General features: G+C 35.1%; 1 protein-coding gene across 1 annotated transcript; it reads right to left on the bottom strand.

The window, feature by feature from the left end:
• Positions 1-16,333: 16,333 nt before the first annotated feature.
• Positions 16,334-17,536, bottom strand: LOC105793170 (uncharacterized). Its single transcript, XM_012622095.1, has 3 exons — positions 17,338-17,536; positions 16,769-16,980; positions 16,334-16,630 (listed from the first exon to the last, which is right to left on the bottom strand). The coding sequence occupies exons 1-3, from the start codon at positions 17,534-17,536 to the stop codon at positions 16,334-16,336; spliced, it is 708 nt and encodes a 235-aa protein (XP_012477549.1).
• Between the last annotated feature and the right edge of the window lie 1,045 nt (positions 17,537-18,581).

The following is an 18,581-nucleotide window of genomic DNA, read 5'->3' as shown; positions in this document are numbered from 1 at the left end:
TTGATAAAGGTTGTGTTTTATGGAATTTCAACATTTAATTTTAGTTGATTACTATGTTTAATTGGAAAGGTTTATCATTATATACAAAAAAAAAACTTACTAAGCTTTATTCAAGCTTAACTGTATTTGTTTCATTTTGTAGATTATGTTTTGAAGGCTTAGAAGATCAGATCAACACAAGAAATCACACTATCCAGGAGATCTTTGGTAGACTTTGTTTTAGTTTGGTATATATGGCATGTACTAGGACCTCTTTGTATGTAAGATGTTGAATCCTAGTTTGAGCAAGTTTACTTAAGTTTGTGTTATGTGTAGTGACAAATGAAATTATGCATGTTTCATCTAAGTTTAAGTGTTAAACATGATGGTAGAAAAAATTGACAATATTGGAGATTATGGTTTGAAATGAATTGATGTTTTGATGTGTAACTATATCTTGTATATGGAACCTTGAAGATGAAATGTTATGAAACGATTTGTGGTGTCAGTGATGGTACATTGGTTTGATATACAGGTTGAATCCATTGACATGTTTTGAATGTGTTTGAAGATGGTTTTTAGCCTATGAAAGTCTTGATTTGAATGTGTCTAAGCTCCTAAGAAAATGGGTGAAAATTTAGCTTGAAATTGGTCATTTTTGGGCTCACATGGCCTGGGACACAGGCTATTACACAGTCGTGTGAAGCACACGGGCAGCCCACATGGGCATGTGCTTAGAACGTGTTTAAAAATAATATAGGTGCAGTTTACTCACGGGCAGACACACAACTTGCGACACGGTTGTGTGAGGGTATTTTAAATTTTAGACGGGCTGGCACACGACCTACGGCACGACCATGTGATCCAAATCAGAAAGTTACACGGTCCATGCAAACGGGCGTGTGAGGTCGTACACGGGCGTGTAAGTTAACCACATGACCATGTTTGGAGCCACACGGGCTAAACTCTGTCACACGGCCTAGACACACGGCCGTGTGACCCCTGACTTGAAAATTTATAAATTTTTCTTGAAAGTTTTGATTTGTTCCAATTGGGTCCCTGAATGTTTGTAACTTTTTTTGTAGAGCTTTAAAAGTTTGATTTAATACCTGAAACTGAATGATCTCTTTCATATTGAATATTACTTGTAATTATGTAATTGAATTAATTATTGAATTATCTCTTTCATATTGAATACGTATGTAGCCTCGCCTAAGTCCTTCATAGAAAAACAACTTCCTAACCAGGTTTTAATAAACTGTAAGGTACGTATGTCATTTCCAATGATAAACATGTCATGTACATACAGTCCTAATAAGTCTACAGTGCTTCCACTAACTTTCTTGTAAACACAAGACTCATCTTCATTTTTGATAAAACTAAACTCTTTGATTGCATCATTAAAACGAATATTCCTACTTCGAGAAGCTTGTTTTAGTTCATAAATGAATCTTTGTATCTTACATATCTTTCTAGCATCTTTTGGATTGACAAAACCTTCAAGTTGTGTCATGTACACATCCTTTTCTAGTTTCCCATTAAGGAAAGCTATTTTAACATCCATTTGTAAGATTTCATAATCATGAAATGCAGCTAGTACAAGTAAGATCCAGATGGATTTAAACATAGCAACAAGAGAAAAGGTTTGTCATAGCCTATACCATGAACTTGTTGAAAACCTTTAGCAACTAATCACCCTTTATATGTTTGTACATTACCATCCATGTCAATTTTCTTTTTGAAAACCCACTTGGACCCTATGGGTTTAACCTCTTTAAATGGTTCAACCAAGATCCATACTTGGTTTTCTAACATGGAATTCATCTTAGACATGATGGCCTCAATCCATTTCTCAAAATTTGGGCTCTCCAGCACTTCTTGATAAGTCCTAGGCTCATCTTGATCCATAAGTAGAATATCACCATGTGTTGTAATGAGAAATCCATATCTCTCAGGTACATGGAGTTCTCTTAAAGATCTTCGTGGTATTTGTGTTTCAAAATAATTGATTATTTCACAAAAAACTTGTGGATCCTGTTATTGTTCAATCTCTGGTTCAGTGATCTGCTGTTGTTCTCAAATTTCTCCAAGTTTAAATTTTCTACCACTTCCTTTTCTAGAGACAAATCCTCTCTTAAGGAAGACTCTTGTCTGAGCAACAAACACTTTGTTCTCGATATGATTGAAGAAATAATATCATTTAGTTTCCTTAGGATATCCCACAAAGATACAGTTTTGAGATTTGGGTTTGAGCTTTGTAGATGTTTGACATTTAACATAAGCTTCACATCCCCAAATCTTCATAAAAGACATACTAGGATGCTTTTCAATCCACATCTCATATCATGTTTTTTAAACCGATTTAGATGGAACATGATTCAGTGTGAAGGCAGCCATTTCAAGTACATGAACCTAAAAGGAAGTATGAAGATCAACATGACTCATCATTTATTGAAAAATGTCTAGCAATATTTTATTTCTTCTCTAAGAAACTCTATTCCATTCTGGAGTACCAGGAGGTGTAAGTTGTGAGACAATCTCTTTCAAAAGCTCATCGAACTCTAAGCTTAAGTATTCTCCTCCTCGATTTGATCAAAGTGCTTTAATACTCTTATCTACTTGGTTTTGTACTTCATTTTTAAATTCCTTAGACTTTTCAAAGGCTTCAGATTTATGGCGCATAAGATAAATATACCCATATCTACTAAAGTCATCAGTGAAAGTAATGAAGTATTGAAAACCTCATTGGCTTTTGTGTTCATTGGTCCATATACATCACTAAGTATTAAGCCCAATAAATCACTAGCTCACTCAATTTTACTATTAAAAGGAATTTTAGTCATTTTACCCAACAAATAAGACTCACATATATAAATTTGTTCGAAAACAAAAGAATCCAAAAATCCATCTTTATAGAGCTTTGATATGTGCTTCTCACTTATATCAATTTATTCTTGATCTTTTAGTATTTATGTTATAAATGGGCATATCTTGATCTAAAATGTAGAGGCCATTTACTAATTGTGTTGAACCACAGATAACATTATCGAGATAAAATGAACAACAATTATTCTTAATAATTATCTCAAAACCAATTTTTTCTAAATAAGAAATTGAAATAATGTTTCTAGTCAAACTGGACACAAAAAAATCCTCCAAATATAAATCAAGTCCACTAGGTAATGATAAAATATGTGTTCCTACAGTTAATGTAGCAACTCTTGCTCCATTTCCAACTCGCAAGTCCTATCTCCTTTAGCCAAATTTTGACTCTTTTGTAGTCCTTGTACAAAAGTACAAATATGAGAACCACAACCAGTATCTAATACCCAAGAAGTAGACATTGATAAATTAATATCAATAGCATAAATACCTAAAGTGGACGCTCCGTTTTCTTTGCCTTATTGACCTCTTCATGATAGGTAGGGCAATTCCTCTTCCAATGTCCGTTCTTACTATAACGAAAACATTTTCCTTCCTTAGAAATTCCTCCTTTAGGTTTCAATGTAGTCTTTCCTTTGTTAGGTTTGGCCTTGTCATTATCCTTACACTTTGCCTTAGCGTTAATCTTTCTTTTGCCCTTGTCCTTGTGGACCATCAGAAGGGGCTTAGGTCCAACCCTTTTCATGTTACTTTCAACAGTTCGCAACATCCTAAGTAACTGTGGCAAAGTCTTAGTTATCTTATTAATGTTGAAATTAAGGACAAGTTGGCTAAAACTATCCGATAATGATTGCAGGATGACATTAGTGGCCAATTCTACACCTAGAGAGAATCCTAGTTTTTTTAGGCTTTTAATATAGCTTATCATCTTAAGAACGTGAGTTCTCAGAGGAGTTCCCTCCACCATTTTGCATAGAAATAGAGCTTTAGAGGTCTCGTACTGCTCTTGAAGTGCTTGTACCTTAAATAATTGTTTGAGTTGCTTGATCATGTCACAAACAACCATATCCTTTAGAAGCTCAAGAGTCATAGTGGCAAGCATTAGACATCCAATGTGTACCATATCTTTAATATGCTTCTTATAAGCATCCTTGTTAGCTCTAGAGGCATTGCTCACTGGTTCATTAGGTTCTTCAATGACATAATTTTCCTTTTTGTTTGAGGACAATCCTCAAGTTACAGAACCAATCAAGAAAGTTCAAGCTGTTCAAGTTGTCCTTCTCAAGGACAAACCACAATAATAAAGAGTTTGTTTTGTTTTTCATAATAAATGTACAATAATAAAACATGCTTATGTGTAAATTTACCAACTTTACTATAAAAATTTTAAAATGACTTTATTAAATGATGCTCCCACTATTTTATTCAAAATTAATAACTCTCAGATATTAATTTCAGAAAATCTTTTCTCTAAAGTTTTTCTAGTGGGTAATGATCCATATTTCACCTCCTCTTAAGTCTGTATTGGCTTTACTCTCAAGATTATGGTTATTTGGGTAAGCAACACGTGCTAATTACATCCTATGTAACTCATTATTTGGTGAAAAACTCTTGTTCTAATCATTTCATGATCATCCAAATCTGTTACCTCTAGGTTTCTAATCCTATTAGAGTAACCTAGTTAAGTTATTAACCAATATTATAACTGACGAATATCACTTGCTTAATCTTAGCATTTGACCAAGATAGATACAGGTACATAACCCTATATAAGCGCCACATAATCAAATACATAATAAATAAAAATTCTTGAATTAAAAATTATGAATGCTTAGTAAGCTAGTATGAAATTCATTTAACCTACCTCGATAAATTTACAATTAAATTATGAAAACCTAATGTAATAAGTAAGAATATCATTTGGCATCATGTTACATCCTCAAACACATCACTTAGCACTTCTAGAGGCTAATACATTGTATTGAACATGCTTATAAGATAACCATTTATCTTTAATACTATGCAAAACACATTTGACCAATTATAGCTCAAATCATTTTGTTTATTTATCATTCACAACTTAAAACAATATAACTCACCTCAGTTCATACTTAATTAAATGGACTAGCTACTATACAGTTCCCTGTTATCACAATTTAACAATAACATATCACATACGAATCAAATAAAATTTCCAATGATACCATTGAATCTATATAAAAAACATTCAACAAGTATAACATTTATGTCATTCCATTCTCATGTATCTATTTCAGATTCAGTATTCACATTATTTAAACAATTTCATTTTATATCACATTTCTTATCATTACCTGGAGAACTATAGTGAGTATACGTCGGATGCACGAGATAATAATACTCACATGAAATGTGATTGAAAGTGCTCACACGAGCTGTAAATCAGACACTAACTATTACACAAGCTGTGAAGAATTCGTAACACATGTAGAATCTTAGCCATCGGTAAGGCATCCAGTAAGTTGGGACATTAACCATTACACAATGTCACTCACACGAGTTGTAAAGAATCCGGAATATATGCAGAATCTTAGTCATCGATAAAGTATCCACCACTAGTACATAGTACATGTTGCATATATACGATACAAAGCCAACACCGTTACAAAGTACTTGCTATAAAAGACCCTAATGATGTGTCATTTGTATCCTAACTATTCATTGAGTTCACATGAGCCCTGTATCACATATTCAATAAATTTTGAACATTTTCATACACATATCAAATAACGATATACTTATTCATTTTTGTTCACATATCAAATAACCATATACATTTACTTTAATCCAATTAATATTTCATAACCGTTCCATATCATATAACCATTCATATTAGCCACAAATATCGTACTTTGCACTATAGTTGGTACATCCTGGATGTTGGTACATCTTGATGCAGATGTTGGTACATCCTGGATTTTGGTACGTTTTCCCATTTCTTTTGTGCATGAATTCTACTCTGGATGTTGGTACATCTTTAGGCGGTCAGTAGTATACTATTTCGTCATCAATTGGATTAAGACTTAATCATACACATAAATACTTAGATTAGAGTTTGCAAAATAGAAACTTGACTTGTATTTCATACCCCTTTATTGTGTTTCATTTGAACTTTGATTCATTATTTAAAATGAAAGTATGTATGTATTATATTTTGAGCTAAAATGAGTTTAGAAATTGAGTTATAATTATTTGAAACTTATTGATATGTTTTGGTAGTGTTTGAGGATATTTTAGAGTGTTTTTAATTGAATTTTGGCTCTAGAGATTTCAAGTATCAGATCTTGGTGTGCTATAATTTGACATATGAAATTAATGCCTTTTATGCTTACTTTAGCATATTTTTAAGTGAAATTTTGTCATTTACTTGCTAGTAGATAGATATGCTGTCTTTAACTTTAGTTGTATTTTTATGTCATTTTTAGTGTATTTTGTACTATCCTAATTTTATGTAGTAAAAGAAACTGATGTATGCTTAAATTGGCTATGGAGGAGAGCTAGGAGGACCATGACAAGAAAACTTAAGACGTTTTGTTGAAATAAGGTAATATCATGTGTTGATGTTGATCAAAGTTACATCGTGTGTTGTTTTTGGATGTTAGGGAATGCTTAGCTTGAATGTTGTGACATTGATAGAAAGAAGGTCATGACCTAACAAACTATTTGAAATAAGGAGCTGAAGCTTAAGGGTAATGTCGTGACATGGAAAGGAGACATGGATAGTGAATTACGTCACAAATTGGGATGTCACACCCCAAATTTGGCGGATCTAAGAAGAAGACAAATAGATGTGAAGCTTATCTATTTTGGTGCACTATGGTAGCATCGTCCGCCATTTTAAAAGCTTTTGGCAAACCAAAGTTTGATGCATAAAGTATGTAACAGCCTGTCCAGTGAAGTAGCAGTATTCAGTTACTGTTTGGCATATAGATGGTAAAATTTAAGAGAGATATAAGTAAGTAAAGTATTTATTATGTCTAAGTAGGGTTTTCTAAGTAATATGCCATTTGGTGAATCTCTAGTTTTAGCGAACGCTAGGGTTTGCCAAACTCTTCTATTAAATATCTACCCACCCTAAAGGTTTAGTTGAGACTTAATTAGTTTTGTTGAAATTAAGTTGAGACTTATTCACGAGAATCAAGAGTGTTAGTGGAATTATATGATTTTTCCACTAATCCCTGTCTCTGCTGCTTAATTATATAAGGATACCTGTGGTCTTTCTAAAGCACCCTTACATTTTCTTCTTTCTTGAATTCCTTTGTAAATCTCTGATAAACCTAAGTTTAGAAGAACTTCTTCGAAGAGAAATTTTGAAGTGTTTAGCTATCATCTACATTAGTACCACCTCACTAGAAATTCCTAGTGAACCGTTAAGATATTATTGAAGTAATATGTTTTTCATATTGCATGCATAAATGTTAGAATGGTGTGTGAGGAAGGAACCTTTCTGATTCTAGATTAAGTGTTACCGATTCTTAAATGGATGTTAAGATTTGATAGAATGATGATATGATATGTATAATTATCCTTCTTTTAGCTCAAGAAGCTAATGAGGGACCCAGTGATAAAGGCAAAGGACCTACTGTGTAGACTTGTACTAGAATTTCTGGGTGAGTTCCTTCTCACTTCCATGTGTTTTAAATTCCATTGTTATTTAAATTGTGTAAGGTAAGTAACCTTCCTTAGTAACGCATGAATGGAATATGTATGGATGATGGTCATCTAGTGTCGTCAATTTGAGTTTAGTCTGTTTGTGTTATGAAGTAAGCACCATCTTTTATGCTTAAGCCAGTACCATATGTTTGTGATATGTGAGATATGATCTATGGTGATGGAGAAGAGGAGATATGTTTGTGTAGCCTCTAATAGGGCAACTATATTGCAAACTAGACTGGCAGATGACAATTAAACATGCTATTCTGAATGAAAATGATATAGGGAGTTAATGGGGAATATGTATATGAATGTGAATATATGATATGCTCTGATTCTCAATTCTGGGTATGTGGCTGGCATAAAGATAGGTTGTCTAAGTTGTGTTAAGTTGGTGTACAGAATCCGCCCATGTGTTAAGTAATTGGCGTACCAAGTACATCTGTGTTATGTTAATGTCATTAGGCGTATTATGATTATTATGTAAAAATCCTTTTGAAAGATTTGTTATTATCGTAAGAAATAGTGTGTATGATTTCCACTAAGCTTGTATGAACTTACTCCATTATCTTTTCGTTTTCAGGTGTGCTAATAGAAGGAAAGGTTTTTGTTGAAGGGATTACGCCAAAACACTATTACTATTGTGAGCTATTTGTTTTGTCTTGTATCATGCATGACCTTTGGGGGTGTCGTATAAATGTATTTTTTGAAACTAATATGTATAACGAGATTTTATTTTGTTAATACACTATTTTTAAGAGAATTTTCTTAATTTCTATGCTTGGATTTGAATTTTTATAATTTCTTCATGAATCTATTTATTTGTACTTATACAAAAGATGATTTACACAACATTTTGAACTGCTAATGATATACGTTAGAACCTTTATAAAGTAAAAGCCTATAACATATTTTATACTACAAAATTTATCAGCTTTTACAAGCTTCCACTGGATGATTTATGTAAGAACTAGTCTAATTTTAAGTGTGACACATCATACTCAGATCCATGTCTTGGGTCGGGTTTGGCGTGTTACAATCCACCAGATAAGTATCTATGGATTTCATCTCGTGGTATTGTTCAATTAAAGGAAGAGTACGACAAATGAAGAGTACATCTCAGATTTTTCGCTTAGTATGAAGTGCCTTCTAATTGTATGAGCAAATTTTGGGAAATTAAATCAGCTTCAAGAACATGCCTTATGAGAGTTACAGCCAAAGGTATGGTACACCTGGTTTGTTCAAATGTTGTGCAATGTGGGTTTTGTAACATGATTGGCTAGGAGTCAATTGGATGGATTGACTGGTTAAGTAGCACCTGCATCAGATTCTCTTTCATGTTTTTCCCGGTTTTCATAGGGCAATTAAAGGACAATTTATGTATACAATCGACACTTGTCAAGATCCACTAAGGAGAACTGAGTATATATATATGGTGTGAATGGAAAATCCAGATGGTTTTCTTCCTTCTGTTCCTTGCTCTGGTTCTTCTTCTTAAACCTAAATATTCTTTTCTTCTTAGTTATATTAGAAGCTAAGGTTTTTGGGGTAATTGATGGATATTTTAACCTACTAGTAAGTCTGATAGCTCTGCATGTTATGATTCTGAAAGAGTAAGGATGTTAAGAAGCATAAATACAATAGAAAGTGAATAGAAGGCCTTGCATGGGGTTGTATGTAATTATTATACTGGTAAACTATTTGTAAATGAGGTTTTAATGGTAATCCCATGTTCTTTTAAGCAGTTGTTGCTGCTAGTTTGGGAAGGATGATCAAATTTGTAATTCTGAGCTACAGTAAAGGTGAGTTTCAAGGGAGTCTCTAACTTGACTCATAGATGTTAATTTATTCCTAGTTACTCATATGTTGATGTCTACTCTAATAGTTGATGAGTGCATGTGTGTATGAAGTATTTTAAGCTTATTGCATGATGACAAATGAGGTATATGAGTTGCTACTTGAATGAGATGTGTGGTCTACTTGAATGAGGTAAGTGTGTTCTATGTTAAATGAGTAACACAATCATTTGTATGCTTTCAGTAGGATAGGTACATTGCTAACTAGATTGGTAGATCACGATATGAAAATATGTGTAAGACCATGTGGTAGAGAACCTCAGCATCATATGACAATGAGAATACTCTTGGTACTACCTTTGGTAAGATGTAAACCAGACTGACAGAGCACGACATGAAAATATGTACAAGACCATGTGGGAGAAACCCACGACACCCTCTAAGATAGTCTGTCAAGACAATAAACATGTAATGTTCTGTAAAGCCTTTGTGATGTAGTCTATGATGCTTGTGTGGCGTATTCTGTAACGCCCTTGAGGCGAGATCTGGATAATTGCCTTTGTGGTGAAATCAGGGTAAGTTTGGAGAATTCTTCACTAGATGACTCTGTGGTACATATCTGGATAAGTTTGAAAACATATCTGTTTGGATAGCCTTGTAGTGAAATGTGAATGTGACCTAAAGTTATTTCGTGAAAGGTTTCTCAGAAGTATTTTTGAATGGTGAATCTTCCATAGTGTTGCGTCGTTACAAGAAATTTGACGTATTTGTAACTATGAGTATGATAAGTGTTCACCGTATCTGAGTTTACGTATGCTAGGTAAGGAAGTTATTTAAATTCTTTGGTATCCGCAAAATTTGAGTGTTTCACGCTATATATAAAAAATTTATTTGAAGTGTAAGTTGTACATCAAATCAGAGCGTTCTCATGATATGAAAAAAGATTGTCTGGGATGACTTAGAATGTATCATCCATCTGGATAAGTTGTGTTCTAGGTTGAATCAAGATCTGACTGGTATCCTAATAGTTACCAAATTTATCATGCGAGTCCGCCAAGGTAGGATCTGTAAGAAGTTCACCTTAACAAATCAATTATTGCAAGAATTTGCCAAGAGTAACATTTGTATGTATCGTCTGATAGAAGTATTCAACATCGGTCTGTGTGAGAGTCCACTAAAAGTAGATTTGTATAAATATCTTTTTGAAAAATGTAACCATTCTCCAAGAAGAATTTGATATTCGTGTTTAGTGATGAAATTCAAATTTTCCCTAATGTGAGATCTGTGTGTAGGATGGTCAAGTGTGAAGATTGGTGTATATGTATGCGCTGATATTAAATAAAAATTTTTCCAAAGACAAAAAGGAAATTCATTATCTTAAAAATGATGAATTCAAAAACAAATGCTTGAACGTAATCTAGGTTGAAAATGGCTAAGTTTGTTTGAACTTACAAGTGTTTGTTTATGTTGCAAGTTCCACTTTAAGATAAGGTACGCTACGAGGGACCAAGCCAGAATTGTGCCTATGTAGCTATTTGAGTTGTGATGTTATGCATACAAAGGGCACCTTAGGAATATGGTGCGTAGTACATTATACCTTAAGAAGTCCATCTTTAGCAAAGTTTTAAATATTAACGTCATATACTGATTTTGAAGATCTAATGTATTGTTAAACATACTCTTTTATTTTTAAGAAGAATACAAGATGAAATAAGAAGTATGTTTTAGTATACTTTTACGCCGGTTGTAAAATAAATTTTTTTGTCTAAGTGTTTATGTGTTGTAACATTCAATATTTGGACCCGGTGATTCGAGTCGGGTAAAGGGTGTTACAGTTTAATTGGTATCATAGCCTTCAGTTTAGCCAATCCTCTCGAAGTTATGTGAGAATTTGCCCTATATGCATAATACGCCAGACCTGGCTTAGTCCCTCAGGTAAGTTAAAGACTTTTGTCTATGGCGGATACTTTGGTATATTATTGATATTAAGGTTTGTGAGACAGATAATAAAGAAATTAATAACTTCATTAAAAAGGTATGAAAGTTCGTACAATAGGAACTTTAAGTTTTTCCTCCCAAGAAGACTCTCTGACCTTCTGTAAACTATTTTCCTCCTCCAACTATGTGCATTTGGTTTGTGTATCCTTATACTTAGCCTTCCAAGTTAGGATACAGGAGTTGAGGTCCTCGATTTGGCCTACAGCTCCTTGATGTATTTGGCATAACTGAGCCAAAGATTGTTCGCCAGTTTTTACAGCTTCCTCCAAGCTCCCTACCGTAGCACTATTTTGCTCGCAGGCTTCTTGGAGGACCCAACTCATAAGCCCATACTCCACTACTAAGGCTTGGGAGGACCTCACCAATATTGAAAGAGGAGAGAATTGGGATTTTTAAAAGAGATAGGAGAAGAGAGCCTCTTTCACTTGTTGAGGCAAAAAGTTGTTTTGTTGTTGAAAGATAGCACCCAACGAGAAAAGAGATAGCCCTGACCTCAATAGATCTCACCAAGGAAAAGCTTATCTGCTTCACCAGTGGAAGCATCGTGAGGTAGAGAACTTAGAATGAGCCACTAGTTGGTTTGGGTGTATTTCCTTTGTTGGAATCTCAGCCAAGGGAGAATCAGTGGCGTGAACATGGGAATGCAAAATGGGCAGACTCTATTGGCAGGGTTGGTATTGGTGGAAGGGAAAGAAAAAGAGAAGTGCTATATTTTTTCATAATAGGCTGTAACACCCCAAATCCAACTGAGAAGGTTTGACTTGAATCTAGTGTGCCACTTTAGACATTGAAGTGGTTGTCCATTTACTCCCAACCTGACCTTCAATACACCACTTATTGATATCAATTAATGTGTTAAATTAAACATACAATGAAAATTTTCATACACAGAATATAAACATGCGAGCTTACAAACCACAAAGAAAGGTTCTCATGTCTTCACAACAGTAAGGCTTAAGAATTCACAAACATTAAATAATATAAGTTTGCATACTGATATCTAGCATGGGTTAAATTCACACAAAGTACAAATTCGTACCAAATTCATGGGCTTGCCTGCATTTTAAGCTTTCAATATGCAATATAGTTTCACTGATGAACAGGCTTAACAACTAGAAAACACTCATGTAAAGTTTATCATAATATAGTAGGGTTCGCATAAATACATGGTCCGTACAATTACCTTGGTTCACAATCTATAGGTGTACGCACGTAATTTTGGAGGTCATAGAAAAATTATACTTTCCACAAATCAAACTTACATAGTATAACCAAAGAAATATATGTAACTCTCATGCATGAATAGACTTTGATCTTTATTCATAATACTTAGTAATAAGTTATTCTAGATATGGTTTACAACAATAAATAAACTTAGCATAAAAGAGATTATTTCAAACGGAGTCAACATATGGTAATTCTAAACCCTTATAATAATATAAACCCCACCGCCTATTTTCTCAAACTCACCAATATCCAATCAAGAGTTAGCCTCGCCAAGTCATTTACCTCGCCATTGCTATCCGCAACATTCTTACCTATGAAGTAAGAGAGGAGTTGGTGAGTTTGTTTCGAACTCAGTGAATAACAAAAAATCCACATGGTATGCTTTAAAATAAAAGCTCAAAAAGCTCAAAACAAAAAGAAAACTTAGTCTTAAAATCATTTCACATGCTAGGTTCAAGGGTGAGATTGCAAGACTTAGTTTGCAGATTTTGTCAAAAAACATAAGTTTTGTAAAAACAAATTTCAAAAACTTAATAGTTGAATCTCAAAGTTTGCAAATAGAGCATGCCTTAGGTCGTGAGGCTTGCTTCACTTAAATAAAACATTTAAAAACTCGAGTATGGGTTCGCCTTAAGTCACAAAGCCAACTCATACATAGTTTTCAGAAAAATACGAACATAGTTTGCATTAGTTCGCAAGACCAGTTCATTTACCAGAATCTTGTCTCGTTGGATATACAGATCTCTTTATAATGCCTCAGAATGACTCAAAGAGTCCAGAAACATGTCCTTTAAGTGCAGCGTGAGGAAATGCACTCTCCTATACACCAACATGTCCCAATGAATGGAGTATAGCTCGAGATTCCCTTATCTCTTCACATGTCCTAGGGCCTCAACTCCTAATATCACAGAAACAGATATGTGAGTACTCACAATACTTTGGTATACCAATATATCCAACATAAGACTCGAAAAGGAGCACAAATAAAGACATATAAAAGAGAGCTTGCTTATCACATAGAGCTCACATAGGGAGCTTGCTTGAAAACATTTCCTCATAGAGCTCACACCAAAGTGCGTAAAAGCGCAGTTTATAAAACTATACTTTAAAAACATATTTTAAAACATAGTCTCGCTTAGGAGTAGGCATAAAACATATCTTTAAAACGTACTGTAAAAATATATCTTGAAAATAGAGTCTCAATACTTGAAAATAGAGTTTTGTAGAAAACTTACTCTTGAAACTTAATTTTAAAAGAAAAGTTCTTGAAAACCATCACAGTTCGCACATAAGATATAAACCTTTAACATTTATACTGAAAAGATATTAGTTAGCATAGTTATGGCAATTCTTAACCACTCATACTAAGAAACATGATAGTTTAGCATATTTTTGATGAATCCCCGATTACTCACTAAAAAACGGAAAAACTTAAACAAGCTTAGCTTTGCCTTTAACCTTACTAGTAAATGGTTCGACTGGTTCACAATAAACACACAGATTACTTAAATAGAAAAAATTACAAAATTCACCCATGCAAACGAACCTAGATTTCTAGACAATCAAATCTAACAGGACAAAGACTTACCTTTGGTGCTACAAACTTGACTCAGAACAAGACTTGATGGAAGAATAGTCAATAAGAGAATTCTCAGAATTAAGGGTTATATTTATAGACTGAAATGTCTTAGAAATCTTAGGATACCCTACTTGAATTAGGAAAATTGTTACTTGAATGTAAAGTATCTCTAGATAGACCAAATATTTATTTCCTAATTTGAGTCTAACTCAATCTTTGACCGGTGAACCCCCAGTTCGCAACTCAACTAGTGGACGCTAGTTCGCAACTTACCTGGTGAACCTTAGCTCGCCAAACACACTGATGAACTCTCTTATTGTGTATTTTGTGTATATAGTATTGTTGAAACACTTGGTGAACTCCTTACTGCTACTCTTTTGGCGAACCCGCTTCGGTAAATTCCCAAGTTCATCGAAGAACTTGTGAATACTTACTTGCAAGGGTAAATCCTACATGCCTATTCTCAGGATGTTACAATTCTCCCCCACTTAAGACATTTCGTCCTCGAAATGTTCTTCACCAAACAGTTGAAGATACTATTGTTTCATTGATTGTTCTATTTCTCAAGTACCTTTGTTGGTCTTGTGAATTTTCCATAACACTCTACCTACGGTAGTTCTCTTGCTTCACAAGACTTTTACTTCATGAGCCACAATCTTTATTGGTTCTTCCTCATAGGTCAAGTTAGGTCACAATTCTACTATGTCTGTTGCCACCAGATGGGATGGGTTTGCACGATATCTCCTTAGCATAGACACATGGAGCACATTATGGTTCTTATCAAGTTCGTAGGGAAACTTTAGTCAATATGCTATAGGATCGATTCTTTCCACCATTTCATAGGGACCAATGAACATTGGGCTTCGCTTTCTTTTATGCCCAAGCCTTAGGACTTTCTTCCATGGCGATACTTTAAGAAGTACATGCTCACCCACTTGATACTCAACATTTTTTTTGTTTTAATTCAGCATAGGACTTCTATTTGTCTAAAGCAACCTTAAGTCTTTCACATATTAACTTTACCTTGCCTTTGGTTTCGTGAATCAACCTAGGTCTAATGATTCACTTCTCATCCAACTTAGTCCAACACAGAGGTGTTCGACACTTCATTTCATGGAAGGCTTCAAAGGGCAACACTTGAATACTTGTTTGGTACCTGTTGTTATAGGAAAACTTTGCTAAGGATAAATAACGTTCCCAACTTCCCGCGAATTCCAAAACACAGCTTTGTAGCATGCCTTCCAGCACTTGTATCACTCTCTCAAATTGACCATGTATTTGATGATGATAACCTATACTGAAATTTAGCTTCGAACACAATGATCTTTACAAACTCTTCCAGAATCTCGAAATAAATCAAGGATCAAGATTGGAAGTAATGAAAACTGGCACACCATGCAATCGTACTATCTCATCAACTTAAATATTTGCTAGCCTTTGCAAAGTATAGTTTGTGAAAAAAAAAAGAAATGCACACTCTTGGTAAGGTGATCCACAGTCACCGAAATAGCATCCTTCTTAGTCACAGTCAGTGGTAATCCCGTCACAAAATCTATGGTGATCGTTTCCCACTTCCGTTCTGGAATCTTGAGTGGTTGAAGCAGTCCTAAAGGATACTGGTGCTCTGCTTTTACTTTATGATAGGTTAAGCACTTCGCCACAAAATCTATAACAACTCGTTTCATTCCAAGTGACCAATAAAGTTCACAGAGGCAATGATACATCTTGTTACTTCCTGGGTGCATCGCATAAGGGATATTGTGAGCCTCATTAAGAATCATCTACTAAAGTTCCTCATCTCTGGGCACAAAAAGTCTTCCCCAAAAATAAAGTACTTCCTTATGATTTAGTGCGAAGTCACCTTGCACTGCTTGTTTCACTTGGCAAACCCTCTTCACCAACTCTTCATCTGAAGCTTTCTGTTTTATAATTTGTTGTGAAAAATTTAGCCTTACTTGAAGTTCTGCAAGCAGTCCTCCATCACTTTTCACACTCAGTTGCGCGAACAAAGCTCGCAAATCACTTACTGACTTCCCTATTAACGTATCAACTACCATATTTGCCTTGCTAGGGTGATACTCTATCATAGAGTCTTAATACATCAGCAAATCTATCCATCTTCTTTGTCTCAAATTCAACTCCTTATGTGTACCAAGAACTTGAGACTTTTGTGGTCTATTTAGATGGTACACTTCTCTATAATCAAGTAATGTTGCCAAATCTTCAGCTCGAACACCACTGTTGCTAGCTCCAAATCGTGGGTTTGGTAGTTACGCTCACGAACCTTCAGTTTTCTGAGAGCATAAGCTACCACCTTCCCTTTTTGCATCAACACACATCTAAGCCTTCTATGAGAGGCATCCTTGTAAATCATGAACTCCTTTTCTGGTTTTGGTTGGATTAACACAAGTGCTTTAGTGAGGATATCTTTAAGCTTGTTGAAGCTCTGCTGTCTTTCTTCTGTCCATGTGAACTCCTCTTATTTTTGGAGCAACTTTGTTAAGGGTGCTGCAATAGTGCCGAATCCCTCAACAAACCTGCGATAAAACCTTGCGAGCCTTAAAAAGCTTTATACTTCAATTACACTTCTTGGCGATCTCAATTTTACAATTACTTTGATCTTCTTTGGGTCCATGTGAACCCCTTTAGCTGAAACGATGTGCCAAAAAAATGTCACTTCTTTTAGCCAAAACTCACACTTGTTGTACTTCATGAAAACCTGCTTCTCTCGCAGAATCTGCAACACAATTCGTAGATGGGTATTGTGCTCTTCCTCAGTTTGCGAACATACCGGAATGTCATCAATAAAGTACACCACACACCAGTCTAGGTATTCATGGAACACTCAATTCATTAGGTCCATAAAAGCAGCAGGTGCATTTGTTAAACTAAAAGGAATCACTAAGAACTCGTAGAGCCCATATCTCATTTTGAAAGTTGTCTTCAACATATCAAACTCCTTCATTGTGAGTTGGTAGTATCTAGATTGCAAATCGATATTTGAAAACATAGTGGCACCTTGCAACTGATCAAACAAGTCGTCAATTCTTAGCAATGGGTACTTGTTTTTAACAGTTAGCTTATTTAATTGTGTCTAGTCAATGAACATCCTCATGCTACCATCCTTTTTCTTCACAACCAACATCGACAAACCTTAAGGTGATATACTAGGTTGAATGAAACCCTTATCAAGTAGCTTCTGAAGTTGTATCTTCAGCTGCTTGGGTGCCATGCGGTACGTCATAAGCAAAACTGACGTACTACTATGATAGAACTCAATGGCAAACTCCACTTTGCAGTCTGAAGGTAACCCAGGTAACTCGTCAGGAAACATATCAGGAAAGTCTTGTACAGTTCGCATCTTGCTAACACCTTTTGCCATATCCCGTGAACCCATCACAAAAGAGAGATAAGCTTCGTAGCCTTTTTCCCAACATTCTTTTTGCCTTCATTGCTGAGACTACATTAGTCATAAACTGAGCTCACTCACCAAACACCACAACTTCCTGCCCTTCACTACTTTGCAAGGTAACTTTTTGTACCTAGAAGTCAATTTTGGCTTTGTGCTCAGTCAGCCAAGCCATTCCCAAAATCACGCTGAACCCATAGAATGGTAATTCCATCAAGTTGCATTGAAAACTTGATCTTGAATAATTAGTGGACACTGACGATATACTTCTTTGACCAAAAGACTATTCCCAAATGAACTAGTGACAGTTACTCCTTGATTTATGGTTCTCACAGGATTGCCCAATTCACTAGCTAGTTCACTTAAAACATAGGAACGTGTGGAACCAGAGTCAATCAGAGAAAATAATAGAATAGTTTATAAAGTGAAGGTACCTGTAATAACATTGGTGGCACTTTGCTAATGGGGTTCCCTCACAGCATAAACTCTCACAAGGCCTTTTGAATCTTCTTCTTGGGTCGCAATAGTGCGAGTTAAAGTCTGTTACTCAACTAGCATTATTTTTTTGCCTCTGCCTCTCTGACTACTAGTTCGTACTTGAGTGGGGGTTGCAGTCTGAACTTGCAAACTCTCCCGACATTCTGGACAGTCTTTTATCAAGTGATCTTTAGAACCTTATTTGAAACAACCTCCAGTCATCTTTCAACACTCACCAGGATGCCTTCTTTCATAGTGCTCGTAATAAGGCCAGTTCACACACCTATGCAAACCCTCATTTCCATCCTAGTTGTCGTTCTTCTGATGCGAACAGTCTAACCTGAAGCTTTGCTTAATGTTTCTTCCAGAGTTTCACGAGTCGCGGTCCATTTTGGACACTCGCCTAGACACTTGCTTTCAAGTACCCATTTTGGTTCACAAAGCCTTAATATCTTGAATTGATTTGGATTTGTGCACCAGTTCATTGAAGTTCGCAGTATCATTAGTCACCAAGTCAAGCTAGATATCATGACGGAGATCA

This window comes from Gossypium raimondii, chromosome 8 (assembly GCF_025698545.1).
Source record: "Gossypium raimondii isolate GPD5lz chromosome 8, ASM2569854v1, whole genome shotgun sequence".
NCBI lineage: Eukaryota > Viridiplantae > Streptophyta > Magnoliopsida > Malvales > Malvaceae > Gossypium > Gossypium raimondii.
This window is presented reverse-complemented; position numbering and strand designations above follow the sequence as displayed.

Coding starts and splice junctions, on each gene's coding strand:
- LOC105793170 (XM_012622095.1), bottom strand. CDS start 17,536: ATGGCAAAAGGTGTTAGCAAGATGCGAACTGTACAAGACTTTCCTGAT. Junction 16,981..17,337: donor TCAGAAGCTACTTGATAAGG/GTTTCATTCAAC, acceptor ATGAATACCTAG/ACTGGTGTGTGGTGTACTTT. Junction 16,631..16,768: donor TGGACCCAAAGAAGATCAAA/GTAATTGTAAAA, acceptor CAAAAATAAGAG/GAGTTCACATGGACAGAAGA.